The following is a 22,492-nucleotide window of genomic DNA, read 5'->3' on the forward strand; positions in this document are numbered from 1 at the left end:
TTTGTATTTTATGAACTTAAAAAAAACAAGCAGCAGCAATAAGAAACAAATTGAATTTGAAATATAGTAAACAATAAAAATGAAAAAGAAATAGTATAATGCAAGGGGTAATGGTCACTGTTTTTATAGCTTTTCTTTTACATAAGGAAGGTTTTTTATTCATATCTATAAAAGATAATACAATATAATAATTAATATATATTAACATAAATATAAACAAGCAGTTTATTGCTGCTGGTCTGTTAGGTACCAGTCAAAGTCAAACAATATTTTTTTATTTTTTTAAAATACTATTTGGTGCACGTTTTATTGTTTCATGTTACAAGAGGTGGATACAGTTTTAAAATAGACCTGTGTTGATTTTCACCACTCAATATTTGTGATTATAAAACCTGGCTTTGATCCACACACGCGCACACGTCGGTGTGTTGACACACTAGGTCCCTGCTGTCACATGACTCCCATTACATTTCCTGGTTCAGTCAACAGCGGCAGCGGCTCAGCTGCAGCTCTAACACCGTTTACAGACCGTCACTGCCGGGTACTGGTCTCAACTTCTCTGCGCTGACTTAACACTCCAAACTACCAGGCAACCATGACCCGATGTGCTGCATCTGTGTTGCTTCTTGCGTTTGGCGTCGGTATGTACCACTATATTGAAGATTAGTTTTTTTTTATCAGTTGTAATGTGACTATTTAAAAAAATAATTTCGTCCTATTCCGAGAAGTGACGTGAGTAAAGTTACGGGACTCCTTGGGCCTGGTACAGGTGTGTTCGGGCTGCATGAGATTATCTCACAGATAGCATATAGTCTTACATTTTAATGATATTAATCTGCTCGACTGATGGTGAATTTACTTTGCAGGTCTTTTTAAATAAACTCACACAGGCGCCTGGTAAATGGCGCGGCAGTCCTGTCGAGGTGTTGTGCTAACTTACCTTAGCTGCATTGCTAATTGTTTCCTACGTCAACAACGGTACACTGACACAGCCGGGTGGTGGTTTGCAACACAATAATACGCCTCATTCGTCTACATTACCAGCAATTATCCCCTCATGCCGCCGCTCAACGGCCAAACTGTGACATATCTGTCAGGCGAGCCTTTTAATGTTCAAAATGACTGTTGTTTCAGTGTTTTACTGTTAAGCTAACTTAGCCGTTAGCTTGCAGCTTATTTTGGAAGAAGTGCGAGGTGGTGGTTAAGTCTTACACCGTCCAAGTCGCACCTGCTGCTAAATAAACAATGCCTAAATATACCCAAGAGAAGAGGGGGAAATATCACACATTGAACCTTCATTGGCTAAGATAGTTACCATTAGCAACGTAGCATTAGCATTCGTTGACGGTTTACTGTAAAATAGCACGTGACAGTAAAGGCTGCGCCGTGATTTAGCGATATTAAATGACACAAAAGTTGAATGTGTTAAGGTTGTTGTGGTTTCATACAATCATCACAATAATACAGATCACTTGTCAAATGATGTGTTATCTGTAGATTCTTCAAATGACAACAAGTGTTATCCTCATACTGGATTATATTCTCCTTTTATGTTGTATAGTCTGTCAGGCATTTTGTTTTTTTTTGCTCTGTTATAGTACTTTGTTTTGAGAAGTCATCTATAAGTAGGGCTGCAACTACATTCAGAAAGCTTGTTTTAGTTATTGAAAAAGCACACATACAGGTGAATTCATTATCAAAATAGACTAATCGCTGCAGCCCTATCTATAAGTAAAGATTATAATATTATGCATTACTGAAGTCGGTTGTTCCCCTATCATTATGTGGTTTTGCCAAAAATGCAATAGTAACATTTATATAACTTGTTCTGAGTTTAAATCCTATTTCTCATATATTCTACATTTGAATAAGATGAAATAATGATTAAACTTTGGTCAAAATGTGTTTTTTTTTATTGGTGAAAAAAAAATGCCCCCACACTTTAGATTTGATGTCTATAAATATCAAAGGGTTACAACCAATTGGAATTTCCTGTTATTTAATCTGCTTGTCCCTGTATCAACTGTAAAGAAAAACAAGTGAGTGAAAAATGCTGATCACAATATCAAATCTGTTCTCTCTAGTTGTTTAGCTTTGTGTGACGCAGAGTCCAAAAAGCAAAGATATGAAGTTTACTGTGTTACACATTAACTAAAAGAATGGTGTTGATAGATTTTCATAATTTACATAGAAATGTTTTGGAGAAAGTAACTTGGCTTTTTAAAGAACACTATACCCATCCAAATTCTGGCCTTATATCTCTTCAAAATCATCCTGGCTACCTGAGGAGGAGCATCATAGTAACAGTTGAAGCCTGACTACAGCTGTCAACAGAGAAATTTAACTTTACGCTTGTAATAAAATCAGTGTGTAAAATTATACTGGTGAAGAAAAAAAGAGAAAACTATACAATCTAACATGACACACATAACATCGCACATACATTGTCACTAAATGAACATACTCATGTTTAGGTACTGTACCTATCAACTCCCTGTTGATTGAAAAAGTCAGTTAAAATGTACCACAAGACCATGTGATACAATAATGTTAGAACAAACCAGTTCACACAACAACTCGAGGAGTTTAAGTTAAGTCATATCAGATTCATGGCTTGATTACATCTGTGGTTTGTTGCAAGCTACTGTTGACAGTGCATGTTGTCATAACCACATAGGTAATCTAAATGGACAATGACCTCTCCTCAATTTAACTGTGTAGTAATTTAACAGAGCATGTGGAAAGGTAAAGGCCCTGTTGCTAGTATACATTAGGGAGTATATTAAAATATACAGCAGTGTTTTGTTCGCTTCACTTGACTCTGGGTCATTTGACCACTCATGTGATTTGCTATTCTCTTCATGGGACGTAGCTTGTCAAAAACACATAAATGAAACTGGCATTTATACATCAACTGTGTGTCTCAACGTTTTATTAAAGAAAATTGCATCTATCCAAGTTGCATTTTATTAACCAATGCCGAAACAATTTCAAATTACAGCCATTCTTGTTATTTACCTAAAATCACCTTGTGGAATCAGACTTAATGACATTTCCCTGAGCTTTCACTTGTTTCTGTTATAAGTAGTAAGTATTTGGTGCAAAATACTGTGTTTTTTTTTCTTTCTTAGTCTTCCAGCTGTCACACGGCCTTCAAGTCAATGTCACAAACAGTAAGGGCGAGTTGTGCCTCTATGCCAATCTGATGGTCAACTTCTCAGTCTCATATGAAGTAGCTGCTGATAAGGTGAGTGACTGGTCATTCTGCTGAGACTAAATCTCTTATGTACATCAGCCTGCATGGTATCATTGTGAATATAAAGCAGAGCAGCCTCATGACAATCAGATTGCTGCTGTGAAAGTGAGGGGAAATGAGGGGTGTCACAACAAAGCAACCATTTTAGTTGGTGTGATTTCCTGGCACATATGTTGAAGTTGTCATTTCCTTTGTACTGTTGAAAGCAGCTTAAAGAATTGTTTATTGATCTGAGATTGCTTTTCACACTTTATCTGACTTGTCGAACGCACCAGGTGAATGACTAAAATGCTTGACGGTAAATGAAATTGTACTAAGCTTTATTGTGTCTGCCCCAGGGAGGCCTTGAAATTCTCTTTAAGCTCTGTTAAGTCAACTATTATAACATAAACTTGTTTCATCATGTTAAACGAGGTTACACCCTGCTCTCATTACAGAATGAAACAGCAGTGTTCGAACTTCCCGGTAAAGTAACAACAGTTGGAAGTCTATGTGACAACAGTAGCTCAACACTGCAGCTCAACTTTGGAGACGGGCACTTCTTGAGTGTGAAATTCACCCTGAGTGGACTAATGTACCAGGCAGACTCCGTCATCTTTTCCTACAACCTCAGCGATTCATCCCTCTTTCCGAAATCTATTTCAAATGGTAACTCCTACACCTCACAGTGTCAAACAAACAAAGAAGCACACATGGATGCGTTGTACTGATGCCGATGTGGTTTTTAATTTCGTTTGTAGAAACTGCATCTGTGACCGTGACGCCTCAGATTACAGACATAGGCCTGGATACCTGCTACTCGTGCAAGAGTAAAGACACCATCCTGTCTAGTTTGGTCAATATGACACTGTCTGACGTACTCATGCAGGCTTTTGTCATTAATGGCAGCAAGAGTGATAAGAGTAAGTGCAAATGCAGTGGTGCACCTCATCCTAGTTGCTATATTTTTTCCTTTTCCCAAAAATAAAACATTTCTTCTCCTTCTACAGTAACGTCTTGCTCAGCTGATGTACCCACAACCTCTGCTCCCCCAACCACTCACTCTACCAACGTGACCACTGAAGCTCCTGTGACTAACACCACAACCACTGCCCCTCCTCCTACTACCACCCCAACCCCCACCCTCCCTACACCCTCCACTTGGACATACAGCATCGACGCTGAAAACAGCACAGCTTGTCTGTTGGTCAAATTTGGCCTGCGTATTGGTTTCAAACAGGGAGAGGTATGTTCAGACACACACACGGTCTCAACGCTGTAGTTCTGTGAGGGTCTCGTGTTTCCCATATGACATGCAGATGGTCTTCTACAGACCCTTGTGATTTGGTTTCCTTCTTTTCCCTCTGTTAAAGACCTATACGGAGTTAAACCTGGAGCACAACAAGACCAAAGCCACTGGATTATGTGGAGTCAACAGTACTCATCTGCAGTTGGCATCAGACACAATGAACCTCTCTTTCACCTTCACTAATGTGAGTTCTTGTCAATATGATGTTTTTATCCAGTTTATACCCATTTGATGAAACAGCTTGTGGTACCCCCCCCCCCCCCCCCCCCCAAAAAATGCCTTCAAGGTGCTAGCAATAGCCAATCACTGATTAGCTTAATCGCTGGTGACTAATAAGGCTCCCAAGATTTGAATTTTCTGCCTCCTAACTTGTATTTTCTTTCTAACAGGATAGCTCAAAATTCAGACTACATTCTCTCAACGTCACTGTAAACCCAAGCTCTGGTAACTAGGACGGATCACGTCTTCCTTACATATTGTGTGAGCAATCCAAAAAAAACAGTATGACGAGCTAGCAGGCTGATGTTTTGTTTCATTTTTAAGGTGGGGAGTTTATTCAGTCGAATTCTAACCTGAGTCTATGGGAGGCAGCGATCGGCAGCTCCTACATGTGCAACAAAGAGCAGAACTACACTATCACCAACCAGCTCAGCCTCTACACGTTCAACCTCCAGGTGCAGCCGTTTGGAGTCGTGAAGGGGGATTTCAGTACAGGTAAGTTGTTCCTCAAATACCTCCTTTTAATGCAAATCAAGCTTTTAACCTGGTTCACGTGCCCATGTCCACCTTAACTTGCAACAACTAGTGTCAGAAAAATGTATTTAACCAGCCACTATTACATGTAGTGTGGGCTTTTCAAGTCTGTCTGTCTTGGAGAAGCCAGTTTAGCTCTGGACAAACTATAAGCAGCTATATATAGCATCACCACATGAGTTACATTTATACTTTTAACTTTAATAATGTAGGCTTTAATAAGTACTAAAAGAGATTAATTGTTTCCGGCACTTTTTTATTTAATTGTCTTAATTGCAGCCACTGTAATCGCAACTTTGATTTAAAAGTGATGAATCATTCGGCTGCGGGGAAACTTACATATTCTTATGACAACAAATGCTAAATGAGACAAAGACGTAGACGAGTCACATTCAAGGGTGTGAGGGTGATTTCTGTTAATGGTTTTAGGGAAAAATTTTTCCCTATTTTTTAATTTTAAAGATAATCATGAGGGGAAATGTGTTAATGTGTGATCATCAAAACTGTAAAATAATTAATTATCTCACTGTGGGAAAAATGGAACAAATTCAGCTTTTGGCAGCTTTAAAGTACAAAGAAGGTTAAATCATATGTACTGACACAGTTGGAAAGCTGGACTGGGATTAAAAATGTGGTGTATAATCTGCACTGCTGTGTGTGTGTGTGTGTGTGTGTGTGTGTGTGTGTGTGTGTGTGTGTGTGTGTGTGTGTGTGTGTGTGTGTGTGTGTGTGTGTGTGTGTGTGTGTGTGTGTGTGTGTGTGTGTGTGTGTGTGTGTGTGTGTGTGTGTGTGTGTGTGTGTGTGTAAACACATAAGTCACTGTTCCACCTGTTGACTGACTCTCTCTTTATCTGCAGCCCATGAATGTTCACTGGATGACAGCAGCGTCTTAATCCCAATCATTGTTGGCGCCGCTCTGGCTGGCTTGATTCTCATTGTAGTGATTGCTTATGTGATTGGTCGAAGAAAGACTTACGTTGGATATCAGACCCTTTAAATCGACCCTGAAATATCACGGGGCTCCCAAGCCTGGTCCTTGGCTTTTAAAATTTAAGAATCATAATCTGGGGGGTGGGGGGCCATGGAACAGATCATTCTGATTGTCTCTTGGAAAATATTCTTATTGTTGTCGACATTATTGGCTGTTGTGCAACATTTTTATTTGCCTCGAGGGTCTTGAATAACAAAGTCCAAGCAAAGATAAAGGGTTTGGTGTAAATCTCAAGGACCAAACTTGTCCACCCCCCAATGTTTGTGTTCCTTTTTATTGTTTTGTGAACGTCTTGTCCCACCTTCTTTGTTGTGTTTTTATTTTTTTGGATGAGCAAGTGCAAGATCCACACTTTTTTTTTCTCCCCAATCCCTAAATTTTCAAGTAGAAACAATAGGACTTGTGATATTATTCAGTGTATATAGTGGTGTTTTGGAGTGATTTAGGTACTGTAGGAGATCTACATTTGCAAATTAAAGCTTGTCGCATTGGGATCCTGCACTTGCCATGCACACTTTCCCCCTTTTCTTTGCATTTGTCATCATTTATTTGTGTGGACATTTAAATTTTTTTTTACTTTTAATGGTTTTGACTTTTCCCCACCCCACCCCTGCATAAATATTTACTTTAATTATGATTTTACATAATTTAAACACAATTTCCTTCACTAAAAAAACAAAACATTAAAGGAAGTTTTCTTTCTTTATTACAAAAAAATGAGTTAGGTTGAAGGTGAAATCCATTGTTTTTCAAAGGAAGTATGCTTTAGCCCGTGTTTGCCCCTGCAGAGCAGGAGAGACATTTAATTTTGAGACTCCAATCATAAATAATGTGAAATCAAAGTGTGAGTTTTTAACATGATTGACATTTTTAACATGTATAGAGCAGTAAAAGCCCCGGTTGAACTAATGACTGGACACTGACAGTGTCACTCCTGGTTGTTGGTCATGAATTCAGCCTGTACTCCTGCTGCACCATTAGATGTCTGCTCTTTAAAGGGAGTCTCTTTTACATTTATTTGCACATATTCCAGATTAAAAATAAATCTGAAACGAAAGGTCACATAATGATTCTTTTCCTCCCTCCCTCGGTATATTTTTGGCATTAGGTTTGAGAAAAAGGGATTAATACTATCGTGTCACTTTCAGCACAGGCAGATTTGAACCAAGGATATTTACATGTAAATGCACTAAGACGCTCTTTATATTTTTGCATTGTGTTGTTGAGACTGTTGTCACATCATTTCTCCTGCGTATCGGCCCTGGGCTCAGCCTCGGCTGGATCCGTGGACGTTTGAGGCCTTGAAAACTTCCTTTTTTTTGTAATAGTCAGAGTTGAAATGTTGGAAATTTAAAAAAAACAACAAAAAAAAAAAATGTTTTGTAAGTGAGGCGAAAAAGAAATGATACTGCTCTTGAGTATAAAGAGCAGTATCAGCTAGCAGTTAGCTTAGCACAAAGAATGGAAACAGAGGTTAACAGCTGGCCTGGCTCTGTGGAGTAGCATCATACTTGCATAGACATTAGAATTAGAACCAATCTTTTCTTCTTTTTTTTTTTTTTAAAGACAGTGCGCTTAGTTCCCGAAATGTGACACCACTCTTTTACAACGTTGGCTAATCCGCTTCTGCGTGGGAGTGGTTGTGCCAGATTTTTCTCACACATCTTAAAACAAACACCACCTGAAATGAAATCTTTAAAATCTCACGTGAACCTATAATAAACCAGAAACATTTGGTGACAAAAGGCGGTTTTCAGGGCCTTGGGTCGACGAGCCAGCGCAGGTGCTGGTGTCAGGGATGTAGACGAGCCCAAGTACGTGTGTTGTTGTAACGATAGAAAGCTGATGTGACACATTTTGCGTGTGTATTGTTTTAAATAGAGCAGAATGTTGTCTACTGTTTGGCTTTTCCCAGCTCTTCATTCAGAACTGGAGCAAATCACGCAGTAAACTTGTGCTGAAGATGGAAAATGAATAGAAATATTTGCCTTTTTAAGTTGCTTCTATGGTTTGCTCTTCCAGGACGTTTGTATTAGATGATAGCGACAAATCAAACATGACCTTTGACTTCTGCTTGTGTGGTTTTTTGTTTTTTGTTTTGTTTCTTGCGGTCTTGTGTATTTCAGCTTTGTGTAAACTCACTTGCCTTTTAAATAAAAAGATGGTTTTCCAGCACCAATATTAAATGTTAAAGTCTGTGCACAATACATCCCATCTAATCAGTTTTCCAATATGACCACTGTGCCTTTCTTCATTAACCCAAACATCCAGTTGCCCTATTTTAAAATCCTGATATTATTTGGCTCATTATTTTAACTCCTCCCCCATCTCCAGTGGAGAACATGACGCTCACGTTCAGTAAAGGGAATTTGTGCTGCAAGACCATCTTAACAAAGACCGATTCACGTGTTGTGTGGACACCTGTCATTTTCTGATTTCATCTCCTCTCTCTCGCGCTGTTTGCAATAACGATAATAAACTGGTTTTCTGTCAGACTGAAGTGGAGCTTTATAATATTTTAAGAAATATGGAAATAAAAATTTGTTGATGTCCTGGACACTTGAGTAAATATTTATTCCTTTTCCAAAATGATTCCATGTTGCTATAGCTCTCTTTATTTTGAAAGTCTTTTGTTTAACCTATGAAACATTCACCTCTCTGCTCTCTTCATTCTTGTCTAGCTGAGGAGTGCGTGTCCGACGTGGAGAGCTTCCTTGTTCCCATAGCTGTCGGAGTTGCCCTGCTTGTTCTCATTCTTATCGTTCTGCTGGCCTATTTCATCGGGAGAAAGAGAAACATGGCCACTGGCTACCAGTCTTTCCAGTGAAATTGACCTTGTTTGAATCACTGCAAAAATGTGAAGTTCGGGAATCGCTGCTTGTTTGCTTTGCTGCCTTTTTTAACTAAGGAAAAAAAATGACCATGTGTTGTATTCATGTTTCCATGTGGTGTTCAGCGCTTAAACGTCTCTTTAAAGAATTTGGTTGACATTTTGGGAAATACGCAGATTTATTTACTTTTCTTGCCATGAGGAGACCCTGAAAGTCACTGAGTAACATTTTATCTGTGGACTCCCTACATAAATAAATATAAATGCTTCGTTACCAGGCTCTTGCAGAGCTTGTTGATGAGCTAACCATTTGAATCTGGTTTACTGGAAACATGCAGGGTAGTGGGGTCCCCGAGGACCACGACTGAGAACAAATCCAGTCTCTAATCCCTGTTAAAACCACAACCTGTCTCTGTTCCACTTAATTACAGGTGGATTTAAAGAGTTTTAACATGTAAGTGTAATCACTGACAGACATTAGGGTTTAATTTCATCCAGTCTTACTCTTGGTACAAAAAGGATTTTGTGTTTCCCGAAGTTTCAGCCTGTTTCTTTCATACTCTTAGAGAATGTGTCATATCCACTTCATTTTCCTTTATGTGCTGCTGTTGACCTTAATCTGCACGACATTTACGCTGTTAATTCCACTTTTTTTGTAGGTCCTTGCTTCCTCTCCTGCGTCTCTGACCCTCCGTGTCCTCCTCTTAAGTCGTGTTTTCTGCTGACTAAACCACTAACCCGCTGTCTCTGTCTTCTCCTCTTTTCCTGTCTGTCAGCTGAGGAGTGCTTCGTGGACATTGATTTGAGCTTTTTGGTGCCCATTGCGGTGGGTGTGGCTCTCAGCTTCCTAATCATCCTTGTGCTTATCTCTTACCTGATTGGCCGGAGGAAGAGTCGCACTGGCTACCAGTCTGTATAAGCCCAGCTGCTTCTGCCTCTTTACCCCTTTACGACCCTCACAGCTTCTGAAAAGCTCCCTCCTGACCTCCCCCCCTGTCCCCCAGTGCATCAAAAGCATCCCAAAATAATTTGTTTCCTGTTTCCTGTGAGGCGGCGGCGTCTTCCTGGAAAAATAGCTTATTTCTCGCACCCATTTTTAAATTCGTCACAGCAGCCACTCTGATGGTTTCCTTTTGTTTTTCTTTGATGCCAATGACTGAATCAAGTACCAAGACGTTTATGATCAATACTGCACCATTTGATTATAGATTGCATGTTTTTAAAAAAGTTAAAATTACTGGCTGTGAGTAGCCGTCCACCTCCTTCCAGAGAGAGAGAGGCCTTTTCCCCCTCTCAGTTTCTGTGGTGTATAATAGTATATGTGTAAATTTCTCTATTGTATAAAATAAATGACACTATGATGAACGTGAATGTACAAGCAAGCAAAAACGACCCACTATTGTTATCCATATCCCAGATGCCGCTGTTATTTATGTCTTTAACCGTCGCCATTATGTGAATTTACAGCTAAATCAAAACACTTTCACAAACTGATGTAGAGTCACTTAATTGTAGCTTGAGGAAAGGCACAGTTTAAGACACTTTAAGACCCATTTTTGTTTTGTTTTTGCAAATGTTTGATGTGTTCATGCTTCGATCACTCGTGCGAGTCTAACACATTTCTCAAAAAGGATTTTAATGTCCATCTTTAGACTGGACTTGCTTTAGTTAAGTTTAAGATTCAAGAGGTGTCTTCGGGCCTACATGTAAACAAATGGTGGGGAAATCCAGGTATTGAGCTCATGTAGGCTGGATAACTGTAGACAGTTGTCATGTGAAACACTGCACGTCGTTCACCCCGTGACACAGTTTCAGGTTGTAAATCTCACCTGAGTCGAGGCGCGTGAGAGTGTCGTTGGTGTCACCTGAGTGTTGGAGGGAGTTCACCCTGAGCTGTTCTGTGTGTGTGTGACTGTCGATCCTTTAATAGGAAGAGAGTTTGCATTGTAGGCGGCCGATAGTTGGCGTCTCTGTCGAGTGATGGTTTCTTCAGGTTAATGTAGAAGGCTTTTTTTCTCTCCTCTGTATGGGAATGTACACATTCTGGCCAGAGAAGACATGTTTATTAAGAGAAGTGAAAAGAAGCCTGAGACAGTACAACGCTGTCTTGAGCTCTCTTCCAAAAAACACACACAGAGGACAACAGGGGTGGACCCCCCACAGTAGCAGACGGTGTCCTCCAGATGATCCTCTTTCACACCTGACAAACCTGAATCTGGGTTATAGTGACCTGTATTGTTTCTAGTCTAGACGGGTATCTAGACCAGTGTTTCCCAACCCTGGTGTTTTAGATGTTGCCCTGCTACAACACACCTGATTCGGATGAACAGCTCGTCATCAGGCAGAGCTTGATGACGAGCGGACCATTTGAATCAGGTGTGTTGGATCAGTAGTGGGTCCCCGACGACCAGGATTGCGAAACACTGACCTCTTAACTTTGTTTTCAAAATCCTGTGTCATTTCAAAAGTCCTAATATATTTCATTGTGTTATAATATATAATATATTTCACGAGGAGTCCCACGTTTTCAACACTAATGTCACTCGGCACTCGACGACGTTCACTTAACGACATCTCCCTCCCCCTACAGTTCTGTGCCTTTCTGTTGTCTGTTGCTTGCTTGAGTCTTGTCTCCGTCTGATCGAGAATGTGATATGATGAGCCTGTTTGACACGAGCAGGGCACTAATTCAATAAAGTTTTGTTCTTGTTTTACTATCGCTGTCGTTCTTCTGCGCGCTGTTTGAAAAGTAGCATTAACTGAATATAAATCGGCATCTTTGTTTTACCTGATTCATTGTGTAGCTTTTGGTGATTTTCGTTGTTGAACAAAAGAAACAATTAAGCCTTACTTGTACGCTGCCACGGACCTTCATCTGACAACAAGCTCTGCCAAACGAAAACATGTCATCAAACGGCAGAATTCCCTCCTGAAACATTTTCTTTTCAAAGATATTCAAACACTTCTTTGTGCTTTCAACTGGACTCCAGCCAGGTTTGCGCTCGCTTTACTAGCACAGTGTCACCATTGCCGCCGACCGTCTGGAAGGAAAACAAGTCACTTCCTGTTTATGACATTGTCCTTTTTAGATATCTTGAATTTAGTTTCAGATAGTCAGAATGAGGTTGTAGATGTCTGAAACTAGAACTGTAGATCTCTACAATGACAAACCCCAAACACATGAATGTCATTGTGACTAGTAAAAAAAACTGGAATGGTAAATCGACATAGTCAAACTTAAAAAGGTTTGGTTTGGCTGAATGCAACAGCTTTTTGTTAATATTTTAATATTTAAAGAGTTCCACACTACAGTTTTAAAGTGTTTGTTATACTTTAGGTCAAAGGGAGAGTGCTTATATTTATATTTTGCTCCATCCTTCTGTTATGGAGAATGTGACACAGGTCCTCCATTATTTTCTGAGACTGTCACACTAAACCCACTGTTTTCCAGCTCCTCCTGTTATTTGTATCAATCCTGGCTTCATCAATTGCCCCAGCGTTGCCGTCATAAAACCCACGAAACATCTTCACTTCGGTCAACATGAACTGTTCCCAACACTGGTTGGTTACCGGTCCTGTGTGGACGAATAATTACAGTATAGAATATTACATTTATTTTAAGAATTATGAAAATTAAGCAGTAATGATTCTACCACAAACGTTATAGCGTTGTGTAAGAAGTGCAGACTATTTCACAGTACAGTATGTCTCTTTATTGATCAGTCTTGTATAGTATTCCATTTTCAAAAGCAAATATATTTTTTTTTACAAAAGAAGGCAAGAGGTGGATTTATCATGAGTGTATAATTCTGCTCTATTCAAGCAAAATATACTAATATAACAGTGTATTTGCAGTCATTATGTCTTCTTTTTTTTTTACTGTGTAAGTACAGTACAAGTCCTGCGTCAGTGTTTGCATGATACATCTTTGAATTCTTACAATATACATGTTTTCGAAAAAGAAAAAGAAAAAAATATAAGGCAAAACAAATTAGTACACATTGTCACAGAAAATAAATGTGCCTCACAAAAACCATAATCTAACCAGACAAAAAAAAAATACACCTAATCGACCTGTTAAGTTTTTCAGTTATAATTGGATTTGCATAGCCAGAAACGCTAACTATTGGGCAGATTGTAATTTAGTGCGATTAATCTTGCTAATCATTACAAAAACATCAGACAGTGAACTTAAACTCACTCTATGCTCAGCACTCAGTTTGCTGTGGGTGCAGGTGCCAGTAGCACACTCGGTGACAGAAACACAAGAAAAGGAGTACATTTCCAACTCTCAGGGAATTTTCACAGCAGGAGACATGGATATTTAGGTGAAAGATGAGAAGAGGGTAATTACATATTTCATTAAAAACAGACAGTGTTGTTGTTTTTCATTGTACATGTTCAAGCCTCATTGTCACAAAGAGCACACATCTCTGCCTTAAGCGCCGACCTCCATGGAGAAGGTCACGCTGCCCAGGTAGCGGTCAGTGGGTGAGTCATTAATGATGCCCTTTCCGTTCAGTTTGCACTGCACCTGGATGTGGCTGTCGTACTGCACGCTTGCAAAACGCACAGCCACCACTGGTGCAGAGTAGTTTCCCTGTGGCAGAGGAGACAGACAGACGTGTGAGAGTGTTATTTCACAGGCTTAAACAAAGTTACTGTAAGTTATTATTCACAGAAACTGTCACTCACATGTCTGAGCTTCCCGTAGTAAGGGTAGTACTTCAGGTCAAAAATGCTCTTCGGAAAAAACTGGACTTCTCCCAAGGCTTCTGCTGGTCCTTTCTGAAAGAGGAAACAACAACAAACTCACACGTGGAAAATTGCATGTAAAGATTAGATTTGAAGATTTGAATGTATTGATCCCTCACCTGGGGAATTCACTTAAGATAAGATAAGATAAGATGGTCCTTTAGTCCCACAGAGGGTACATTTATATTGCCACAGCAGCAAAGACAGTAAAGATAAAGATAATAAATAATAAACATGCATTTCCAAGAAAGTACAATATAAAGATATTAACAATACAACTATAAGTTAATAATAGACAGTTTCCAGAATATATACATAATGGGCTTGATATTTACAGTATAAACAAGGATTGAACATGAGATTAGTGTATTGCATGTGGGCAGGGGCCAAAATGTGAATAGAATAAGTAGTAAAAAAAAAACAAAAGGATGAAATATAAAAATAACATATGCAGAATGGGAACATGGAATGTTTTTGATGGCTTATGTACCTTCACTCCACAAGTCACATTTACTGGTTTACCATCACCGGGTAAGTAACCGAGAATCTGCAGACGAGAAAAGAACATGAAGAAGAGTCAAGTTAACGGAAAAAAAAAACAAGAAGATTTTGGTTTAGCATTTTTATCTTTTGGAGTAGAGTTGACTGTTGTTATTGGAATGAGATATGTATCTCAGATCCACTTTCTGATGATCAAATGCCACATTCATCTCTGGAAATTAGTAAAAAAAAATTGTTGTTTTTTTACGGTGAAGTGGCCCTTTAATAATGTTAAGTTCCAGAGGGTCACTACATATCCACTTCCTGTATAGGACACTGACCTGACCCATATGTTTGCAAAATCAAATGAACTCAAAGTTCAGTCTTGGCTTCTGTTTCCTCCTCCCATAAATGCCCACAAGATGTCGCTCATTGAGAAAAAACAACAACTGTGAGCTTCAGCTGCACAGCAACACGGTGAGTGCAGTTTTTTTTTTTTGTACTTAAAAATGTGCTGTTTTATATTTTTTGCTGATTTAACACTTGCCCGGTTCATTCGAAGGAGAACGCATGGCCTTCCCTGAGAATAGCCATAGTGGGGGTCCTGCAGACCGGAACAGTCCCCCAACCAGGACCTCTTAAACTGACACGCTTTCCGCTCTGCGCTCTCCTCCAAGTTGTCCTGCATGAAGTATCCTGCATCTGTGCAGCGCATATTCTTCCTCTCCTGAGCGGCATCATTATACGCTGCACATGGGGATCAAGGAAGGAAGGGAGGGAGGGAGGGAGGGAGGAAGGGAGAAAAGAAGGCATAAATAAACCTTTGCAACAGCAGTGCCATGCCAGACTCAGGCCTCTGATTAAGGAAGCGGGACAAAAGCAGGGTGTGAAAAAACAGGCCAGTGAATGGCTGCACTCAGCTGACAAAGAGGCTTCCCTTCCCGGCATGCCCTGCGAGATCCAAGTGGAGGAAAAAGGGGGACAAAGGTAGTGAAGATGACGATTAACTCGTTGCGTGCCCCGCTTCACTTAAAACAAACTGAACAACCCCATTTGACCCCCCCCCCCCCCCCAATGCTCACAGCCCACACAACCACCAATCAGGACTCACGTCGCAGATATTCATCCATTGACCTGGCGTACTTCTTCCAGGATTTGCGATCAGAGGCGTTAAAGGCGATGTCGTGGCCTTGTAGATGTGGGGCCATCGTCATACCTGCCAGTGGAGACGCAGAGACAGTCAACTGTGCTGAGACTCAAAGAGAAGCCAATGACACAAGGACTGCCGAGCAGAGAGGGAGAGAGAGAGAGAGTCACAGACAGAGGAGGGGTTTAAAGATTGGGGTTATATTTACCTGGTGGCATCACTCTATCGTTGTAGGTTGGATGGTAGGGACTAATGGACCACATGAGGCAAAACATACAGCCGCCAAACATGGCTGCGAGAAACAGATAAAGTGCAGCGTAGAAGAGAAGGATGAGGCCTGGAAGAGACGGATAAAAGGGGTGGAATCATTTATTTAGAGGTTTTCATTCAGATTCTGCAGAGATAATTTAAAAGATCTGATATCAATGAATGTCCTAAAAACTTGACCGCGATAGTCTCACCGGACCGCAAGAGCTATATATTACGATCACACATTTCTTTGCTGCTGGGGACGCACGATATTATCGACGCAATATCAGTATCTGCAGATATTGGCTTTAACATGTATTATCGGATATCCACCGATATGACTAAAATAGCTACTCGACTTCTATGCTGGCGCCCCCTACAGCTAGTATTTGTTATGCTTTTTTATTTTTCGCAAAATAAATACATTTTATATCCACATTTTCTGCAACATGACTATGAAAAATGTTATGTTAATTTCACTACAGAAGAGACTAAATGACCTCTGCAGTTCAAGACGTATACATTATCGGTATGGTAAAAAGTCCAATATCGTACTGAGAAATTCATCCACACACACACACACACACACAGCTTATCAGATGCTATACGGTTGACGGTGTGGTCATATTCCATAAAAGGTGCATTAATGTAACTATTTTGGGGTCAAGTATTCATAGTTTTAATGATGCATCAGGTTAATCAAATCTGAATCCTGGACCTCAGTCGTGATACTGTCCATGATCAGGAGTGTCACTCAGAGTAGGTTTTTCAGACATCGCTGACGACTTTTTACGTTTACTCCCTACATGTGAGGTGAACTGCGCGCGCCATTTTCTCAGCACCAGGACTGATTTCAACAACAAGAAGAAAGTGAACCAGGAAACACTGCAGACGCTGACGTTGGAACGGATTCAGAGAAGCAAGACATTCCTCACAAACTTTTTCAATTTGATGGAAAAAGCTATTATTACGTACCATCGTTTTTTCTTTTTTTCGTTTCTACTTAAGTCATAAAAAAACAAGAAAACCCTGAGAACTAGGCTTGTGCTGCAACTTTTCGATTAACAGTCCATAAGCAACTAATCAAGCTAAACGTGCCCTAAATGAAATGGCTTTTGCTGTGCAGACAATTTCACAGGGGACTCGCTGCAGCCAGCCTTGCGTCCCCGGAGTCACAAAGGACTTTCTGTTTCAGCTCAGTGAGAATTCTCCCAGCTGTCCTTTCACTCTGGAACACAGTGCACCTCCGGTTGCCATCGTAGTGAAGTTCTTTTGCAGCCATAGAGGCCTGGCCAGCTCCAAGGAGCCCCAATCACCCCACTCTGGTATTGTGTCCCCTCTTACACACTCGTCTCACAAGACACACAGCACGGACTTCAACTTGGGGCCTTTCTTCGGCGGACACATGGGCCCCCCCGCTCCTGCACAAGGGTGCACACAGTTGGTTATGTGGCTGAAATGTGAGCTTCCTAATCCTGCCTGAGATCCAGCGCTACAGCCTAAGCATCTAATAACACTCACTTCCCTTGGATTGTCTTTCCACATTCACTTGGATCATGTCTAGAGCAAAGGAGTGGAAGTGGGGTGTGGGGGGGGGGGATACCAAGATGCTGCTCCATCATCATTGACTCAACAAACTTGTCCAGTCTGTTGCCTCTGCCAAAACACAACTCGCCTGCACCAGAGCTTGATTTGGCAGTGAATTATAGGGGGGAGAAGAAGAAAAAAACCCCCGACATGAGCTTCTCTCTCTCTCTCTTCACGTTTCGCTTGCAACTGCGGGGCCATAAGCATGTTAGGTTCAGCGACGAGGTCGCAGAGGCTTTGGGAACGAGACAGTGGAGAGCATGGTAAGATGTAGTGGAATGTGATTCCTGGCCAATTGCGAGGCCTGGGACAGCGCACTCCCGCTGGGGACACGTCCCCAGGCAGTCTGTTTTTGTCAGGACACTTTGAATTGTCTATGCACCTATGTAAACATTAAACATGAGGACACACACACACACACACACACACACACACAGGCACACACACACGTACACATTCACTGGATTGGAGAGACACTTCTAGAACCCTTAAGCGTCCCAGAGTACATCCTTGAAAGACATTAAACACCATTAAACTTGAAAAAAAATTATAATTCAGCTGTGAAACACTCCAATACATCTGTAATAAAAAAGAATTTGCATTATTCCAAATGTCCCCCCCCCCCATGCCCCAAACAACACAGACCCTCTTTTCTTTTTCTCTTTTTCATCAACTCACTCCAGCTCTTTCCAGAGCGACCCATGAATTCGTGGGTCTCTGCATTCCACAGGTATGTCTTTAAGTCGGCTATTTTCTGGTGGAGCGTCCTCCTGGGTAACGGCCTGCGCTTCCATCTCTCAAAGTTCAGGTCCTCCTGCTCTAGCGGCTGGTGCTCGGCCAACTCCTCCTGCTCTTCCTCCAGCTCTTGGCCATGTTTGAGTATCACTTTGTGAGGCTGGTGAAAAGAGGGAAAAGAAGAGAAAAAGCCCTCACCACACATATTTTCTCGGCGGCTACGCTCGGCTGTCAAAAAGCTATCGACCTGTTTTTCTTTTTCAAATCACTGCAGGGGAAAAAATGGCATGCCTTCTGATCCCAAGTATGAGCGATAATATAAACTGCCAGAGCGTGCGCTGCATATTAATGAACATCGCACTGATGGTCCTGTCCCCTGTTTCTGCAAAGTATAAACCCACTGGTGACCTTTGTGGCACTCGTCGGGAGAGCTGACCTCCTGCGAGTGGACCCTCCTGCTTGGAGCAGCAGCTGCAGCTGCAGACAGTGACTCTGACGACCAGATGTTAAGTTACTGACTCTCAGGACACACAAGAGCCCAGAGGAGCTGCAGGACACTTGTGTGAGTGTCCAGAACAAGAGTGCTTGAACTTTTTTTTTGTTTTGCTGTTGAGTGTTTGAATCTGAGTTTCATAGCAGTGCTAAGAAAACCACTTGATTACCGATTTTCATTTTCATTTTCAAAAACAGTGTCATCTGCTTCACTGGACCAAGCATTCATGAGCACGGATGGCAACACTCACCGGACGCGGTGGATGATTTTTAGGGAGCGTCTCTTCAGCTCCTCCCTCTGTGGAACTGGGCTCCATCTTCTTTACAGAGAGGGAGAGAGAAAAAAGGTACTTGTGAAATCCACGGCCTCGCTCCTTTAAACCTCTGAGTCAGTGACAGAGACACACCTGCTGAAGCTGAAAACAAAACAAGAGTTTGAAAATTCTCACACAGCCTCACCTGAGGTTTGCTTTCCAATAAACACGCTGATTAAGGCGCTGAAAAAAATCTCTCTCTCTCTCTGGACCCTTAGAGGACAAAAATGTGTTTTGTCAGAAAGTGTTTGGGGATTTCATTAGAAAGTTTTAGTCAAGCAGAGGGGAGCGGGTGTGCAGAACCTCCGGCAACCAGGCGCGCATGTTAGTGAATGAAGTGGTGGACAGAGAAAAAGTGAGGGTGGGATACAGAGTGAGAGTGTGTGTGGGTTTTTTTTCCTTTTTTTGTCCCAGCCGCAGTGACGTTTGGCAGCGGCCTGGACCACAGCACTGGATTCATTCTGTACACGCACCATCGGCCATTGTCTGCTGAGCTCAAACTCCAAGTGAATTAAACCCTGAATGCAATATTTATAGCTTATATATACCCCAACGACACAGTTAAAGTTAAGACACTGTTGTTAATCACGACGCCCGCAGGCTGCTGAGTCCATCCATGTGCACAGTAACTTTTATTCATGTTGTGTTTGACTTCCACGACACAAAGGCGTCATGAGCTGAGTATCAATCATCAGGTTTTTTGTTCCTGCACATACATGCATGAGAAAACTACACACACACACATATACACATACATATACACATACACACACACTCCTCCAGCAGCTACTTACCATAAGCTTCCCTCTGCTGAGGTTCAAGTGGTCCTCCTCCTCATCATCATCCTCATCCTCATCATCTCTGCACTCTGGTCACGTAACATTCTGTTACCCCATGTAACTGTGGGAGTGGGGGGGAGGAGGAGTGGGGGAAGAGTGTTTTTTTTTCTCCCTTTCTTCTTTTAAAATGAAAAGACAAATTGCGTCATGGAAAAAATCCCTTCTTTGAGATTTGCGCGGTCAACACGTGCGTGCTTGTGTGTGTGCTGACCTCGTCAGGGGCCAGTCGTCCTCAGGGAGACCAAAAACCTGGTCCTAAAGAGGCAGAACCCAATGTCTGAAGGACTGGTTTAAAGTTTAAGGCAAAGGCTTGAATTGTGGTGATATATGGTTCAGGTCCAGATGAATGGAAGTCGTCACAGTGTCCCAGTAGCTGCACAAACCAGAGAAACTAAATCCAACAGAACTTTTTGTCCTTGACTGATGGACTGCAGTGATTCTCAGTGTGGCTGGTGACGGTACTGCAGGTGGGCCTTGCCATAATTAAAAATTAACCTGTTTTCCTTTTCTTTATTTCTTTTTAACAGTGAATAAAATAAAAAAAACTCACATATTTGTAAAAGGTAATCGGAAGTAATAAACTAAGCTAACAATTTAATCAGTCTTGTATAAAGTACCTAAAGAGGAGACTTGAGGAAAAGTCTTGAAGCAGGGGTTTCAAAGTCGGGGCCATCTGTGGCCCCCCCAATCAATTTCATGTGACCTGCCATGTTTTTTTTAAATTATTATTATTATTATTATTATTATTGACAGATTCATTTTGCACAATAATTCGTTTTTACTGTTCCTTATCAAACACTTTTATTTTCAAACCGTGATATATTGTTAGGAATACAATTTTTGCAATAATCATGATGAAAAATTGTGATATAATTTTAAGATCATATCAACAACCTGTATAGAAATGTCCCTTTTTCCCTTTTTCAATTGACTGGCCCCCTCCTGACTAGACTAGACGTTCACTGGCCCTCAAGTCATTTGAGTTTGAGACCCATGGCTTAAAGTATATGACATTTATTGTTAAGTATTACATGTAATTTTCTGACAAAAAATTTACTTAAGTATTAAAACTTGTGGAGACAGAATTTTAATAATTAACTTTATTGTGATCGCCTTAAAGTATTATATCCAGGCACAAGAGATAAAAACTGAAATTAAATGTAAACTAGCTCCCTGTCATAGAGCTGTCAACCTCCCTGTGAGTTATACGGACAAACTATTCCTATCCATCAACTGGTATGAGGGCAATTTATTAGCTGACATTGTAAAAGGTGTCAGTCAGTCTCATCCTGCGATGGCAGCTGAGGCAGGTAGACCAGTGTTTCCCAACCCTGGTCCTCAGGGAACACTGCCCTGCATGTTTTAGATGTTGCCCTGCTCCAACACACCTGATTCAGATGAGCAGCTCGTTACCAGGCTTCTGCAGAGCTTGTTGATGAGCTGACCATCTGAATCAGGTGTGTTGGAGCAGGGCAACATCTAAAACATGCAGGGCAGTGTTCCCTGAGGACCAGGGTTGGGAAACACTGAGGCAGACAAGTGTTTGGCTGCACAGAAAGCTCGCAAACCACTGGGAAGGATTTCAACAAATCCATGTGATCTGCTGAACGGGACAAGAATCCATCCAGGTGTTTGGCACCATCCTGTGTTTGAGGGCAGTAATGTGAACTACTTCTACATCACTAACTCTTCTTCTTCTGAGTTTATTTGGTAGTCATTTGGGGATAAGGCAAATTGGACGCTCTAAATTGATCTTTTGCCCTATGTCAGCTGGGATTTGGCACCAGTGACCCCGTGACCCCCTATCATGTGGAGGATAAAGTGGTAGAAGATTACAAGCAAAGTAAAGTAAACTTCTAAGTAAACAAGTAAACATCTATATGCATAAGATGTAGTCATGTACAGTATATTATATTATATTATACTTCATGCTGTTTTTGAAAACGTAATGGCTCTTGAATGCATCACTGTATTTTGGACAGAAGGTGGTGCTCAATCCTCACATCACATTTTTACTCTCAAACCAGGTCAAACCTAACTTCAAGCTTCCAAATGTCATGTAAGCTTCATATTTTAAATGTTTTTTTTTTTACAAACTTAAACAGCAGCAATAAACCTACAAAGACTGAAGAAAGAAAAACATAGACAAAATTCACGACTATTCAATTACAAACTCAGTTGGGCCGCATTTTCAAACCAAAACATTTAGCTGGGCCATTGGGACATTTCCTGCAGCCGGTATGCAGTAGGTGAGGACACATTTATAAAGTACATCAAAAACACAATAAAAGAACTAGCATTAAAATTGAGTGTGTAAAAAAAGTGCACAGTAGCTGTAACTAATTTAAATAATATTCGGGTGCATCGCGAAGTGCGTGAAATCAGAAAGGTGAACAACATTTGTTGTTTTTCTTTGAAATATAAGGTATGTCATATACAACCCACAAACATCTCAAACATCCCAAAGTGCCTTTAATGGAATACAAACACTAGAAAACAGAAATCTATCAATGCTATCAAACCTGTCAGACCTGTCAGGGACAGTGAAAAGTGTTTCTCTAGTTTTTCTCAGTGTTTTGGTGGAACCATAAGCTGAGCCACAAGGAAGTTAGCTATGGGCCACTATTTTAGTAGGCTGGGCCTACATGTTTGTTAATGTAAAGATTATGAAGAGCAGAATAAAAACTGTTTAAAGTTAAAGTTAGTAAAATGATAAATAAAATAAACAAAGAAAACAAAGAAAAAAAATGTAATAGAATATCAAAATATCGATCTT

General features: G+C 40.8%; 2 protein-coding genes across 5 annotated transcripts; one reads left to right on the forward strand and one right to left on the reverse strand.

The window, feature by feature from the left end:
* The first annotated feature begins 453 nt into the window (after positions 1–453).
* On the forward strand, positions 454–11,832 carry lamp2 (lysosomal-associated membrane protein 2). 3 transcript variants are annotated; one of them, XM_058649527.1, is made up of 9 exons: positions 454–641; positions 3,132–3,247; positions 3,694–3,904; positions 3,997–4,158; positions 4,246–4,481; positions 4,609–4,728; positions 4,934–4,988; positions 5,088–5,258; positions 9,895–11,832. In XM_058649527.1, exons 1-9 carry the CDS (start codon positions 596–598, stop codon positions 10,035–10,037), a joined length of 1,260 nt encoding a protein of 419 aa, XP_058505510.1. In that variant the 5' UTR covers positions 454–595; the 3' UTR covers positions 10,038–11,832. The 3 variants fall into 3 exon arrangements, with proteins under 3 accessions (XP_058505510.1, XP_058505509.1, XP_058505511.1); XM_058649526.1 differs by lacking the exon at positions 9,895–11,832 and adding an exon at positions 8,970–9,433 and having other exon boundaries at positions 455–641; XM_058649528.1 differs by lacking the exon at positions 9,895–11,832 and adding an exon at positions 6,155–8,845 and having other exon boundaries at positions 455–641.
* A 976-nt stretch (positions 11,833–12,808) lies between these two features.
* On the reverse strand, positions 12,809–19,229 carry atp1b4 (ATPase Na+/K+ transporting subunit beta 4). Of its 2 annotated transcripts, none has more exons than XM_058650634.1 (9): positions 19,023–19,229; positions 18,815–18,880; positions 18,015–18,231; positions 15,709–15,837; positions 15,465–15,569; positions 14,901–15,100; positions 14,364–14,420; positions 13,814–13,906; positions 12,809–13,718 (listed from the first exon to the last, which is right to left on the reverse strand). In XM_058650634.1, the coding sequence occupies exons 2-9, from the start codon at positions 18,878–18,880 to the stop codon at positions 13,557–13,559; spliced, it is 1,029 nt and encodes a 342-aa protein (XP_058506617.1). In that variant the 5' UTR covers positions 19,023–19,229; the 3' UTR covers positions 12,809–13,556. The 2 variants fall into 2 exon arrangements, with proteins under 2 accessions (XP_058506617.1, XP_058506616.1); XM_058650633.1 differs by having other exon boundaries at positions 18,815–18,883.
* Between the last annotated feature and the right edge of the window lie 3,263 nt (positions 19,230–22,492).

The sequence above is a fragment of the Solea solea genome, chromosome 14, assembly GCF_958295425.1.
Source record: "Solea solea chromosome 14, fSolSol10.1, whole genome shotgun sequence".
Classification (NCBI taxonomy): domain Eukaryota; kingdom Metazoa; phylum Chordata; class Actinopteri; order Pleuronectiformes; family Soleidae; genus Solea; species Solea solea.

What these genes read in the sequence shown, in the direction of transcription:
- atp1b4 (XM_058650634.1), bottom strand. Translation starts at nt 18,880, where the DNA reads ATGGAGCCCAGTTCCACAGAGGGAGGAGCTGAAGAGACGCTCCCTAAA. An exon ending in CGATAGAGTGATGCCACCAG is followed by an intron (nt 15,570 to 15,708) that starts GTAAATATAACC and finishes CTCCACTGGCAG; the next exon opens with GTATGACGATGGCCCCACAT. An exon ending in AATGGATGAATATCTGCGAC is followed by an intron (nt 15,101 to 15,464) that starts GTGAGTCCTGAT and finishes CCCCATGTGCAG; the next exon opens with CGTATAATGATGCCGCTCAG.
- lamp2 (XM_058649526.1), top strand. Translation starts at nt 596, where the DNA reads ATGACCCGATGTGCTGCATCTGTGTTGCTTCTTGCGTTTGGCGTCG. An exon ending in GCTTCTTGCGTTTGGCGTCG is followed by an intron (nt 642 to 3,131) that starts GTATGTACCACT and finishes TTTCTTTCTTAG; the next exon opens with TCTTCCAGCTGTCACACGGC. An exon ending in TCTCTTTCACCTTCACTAAT is followed by an intron (nt 4,729 to 4,933) that starts GTGAGTTCTTGT and finishes TCTTTCTAACAG; the next exon opens with GATAGCTCAAAATTCAGACT.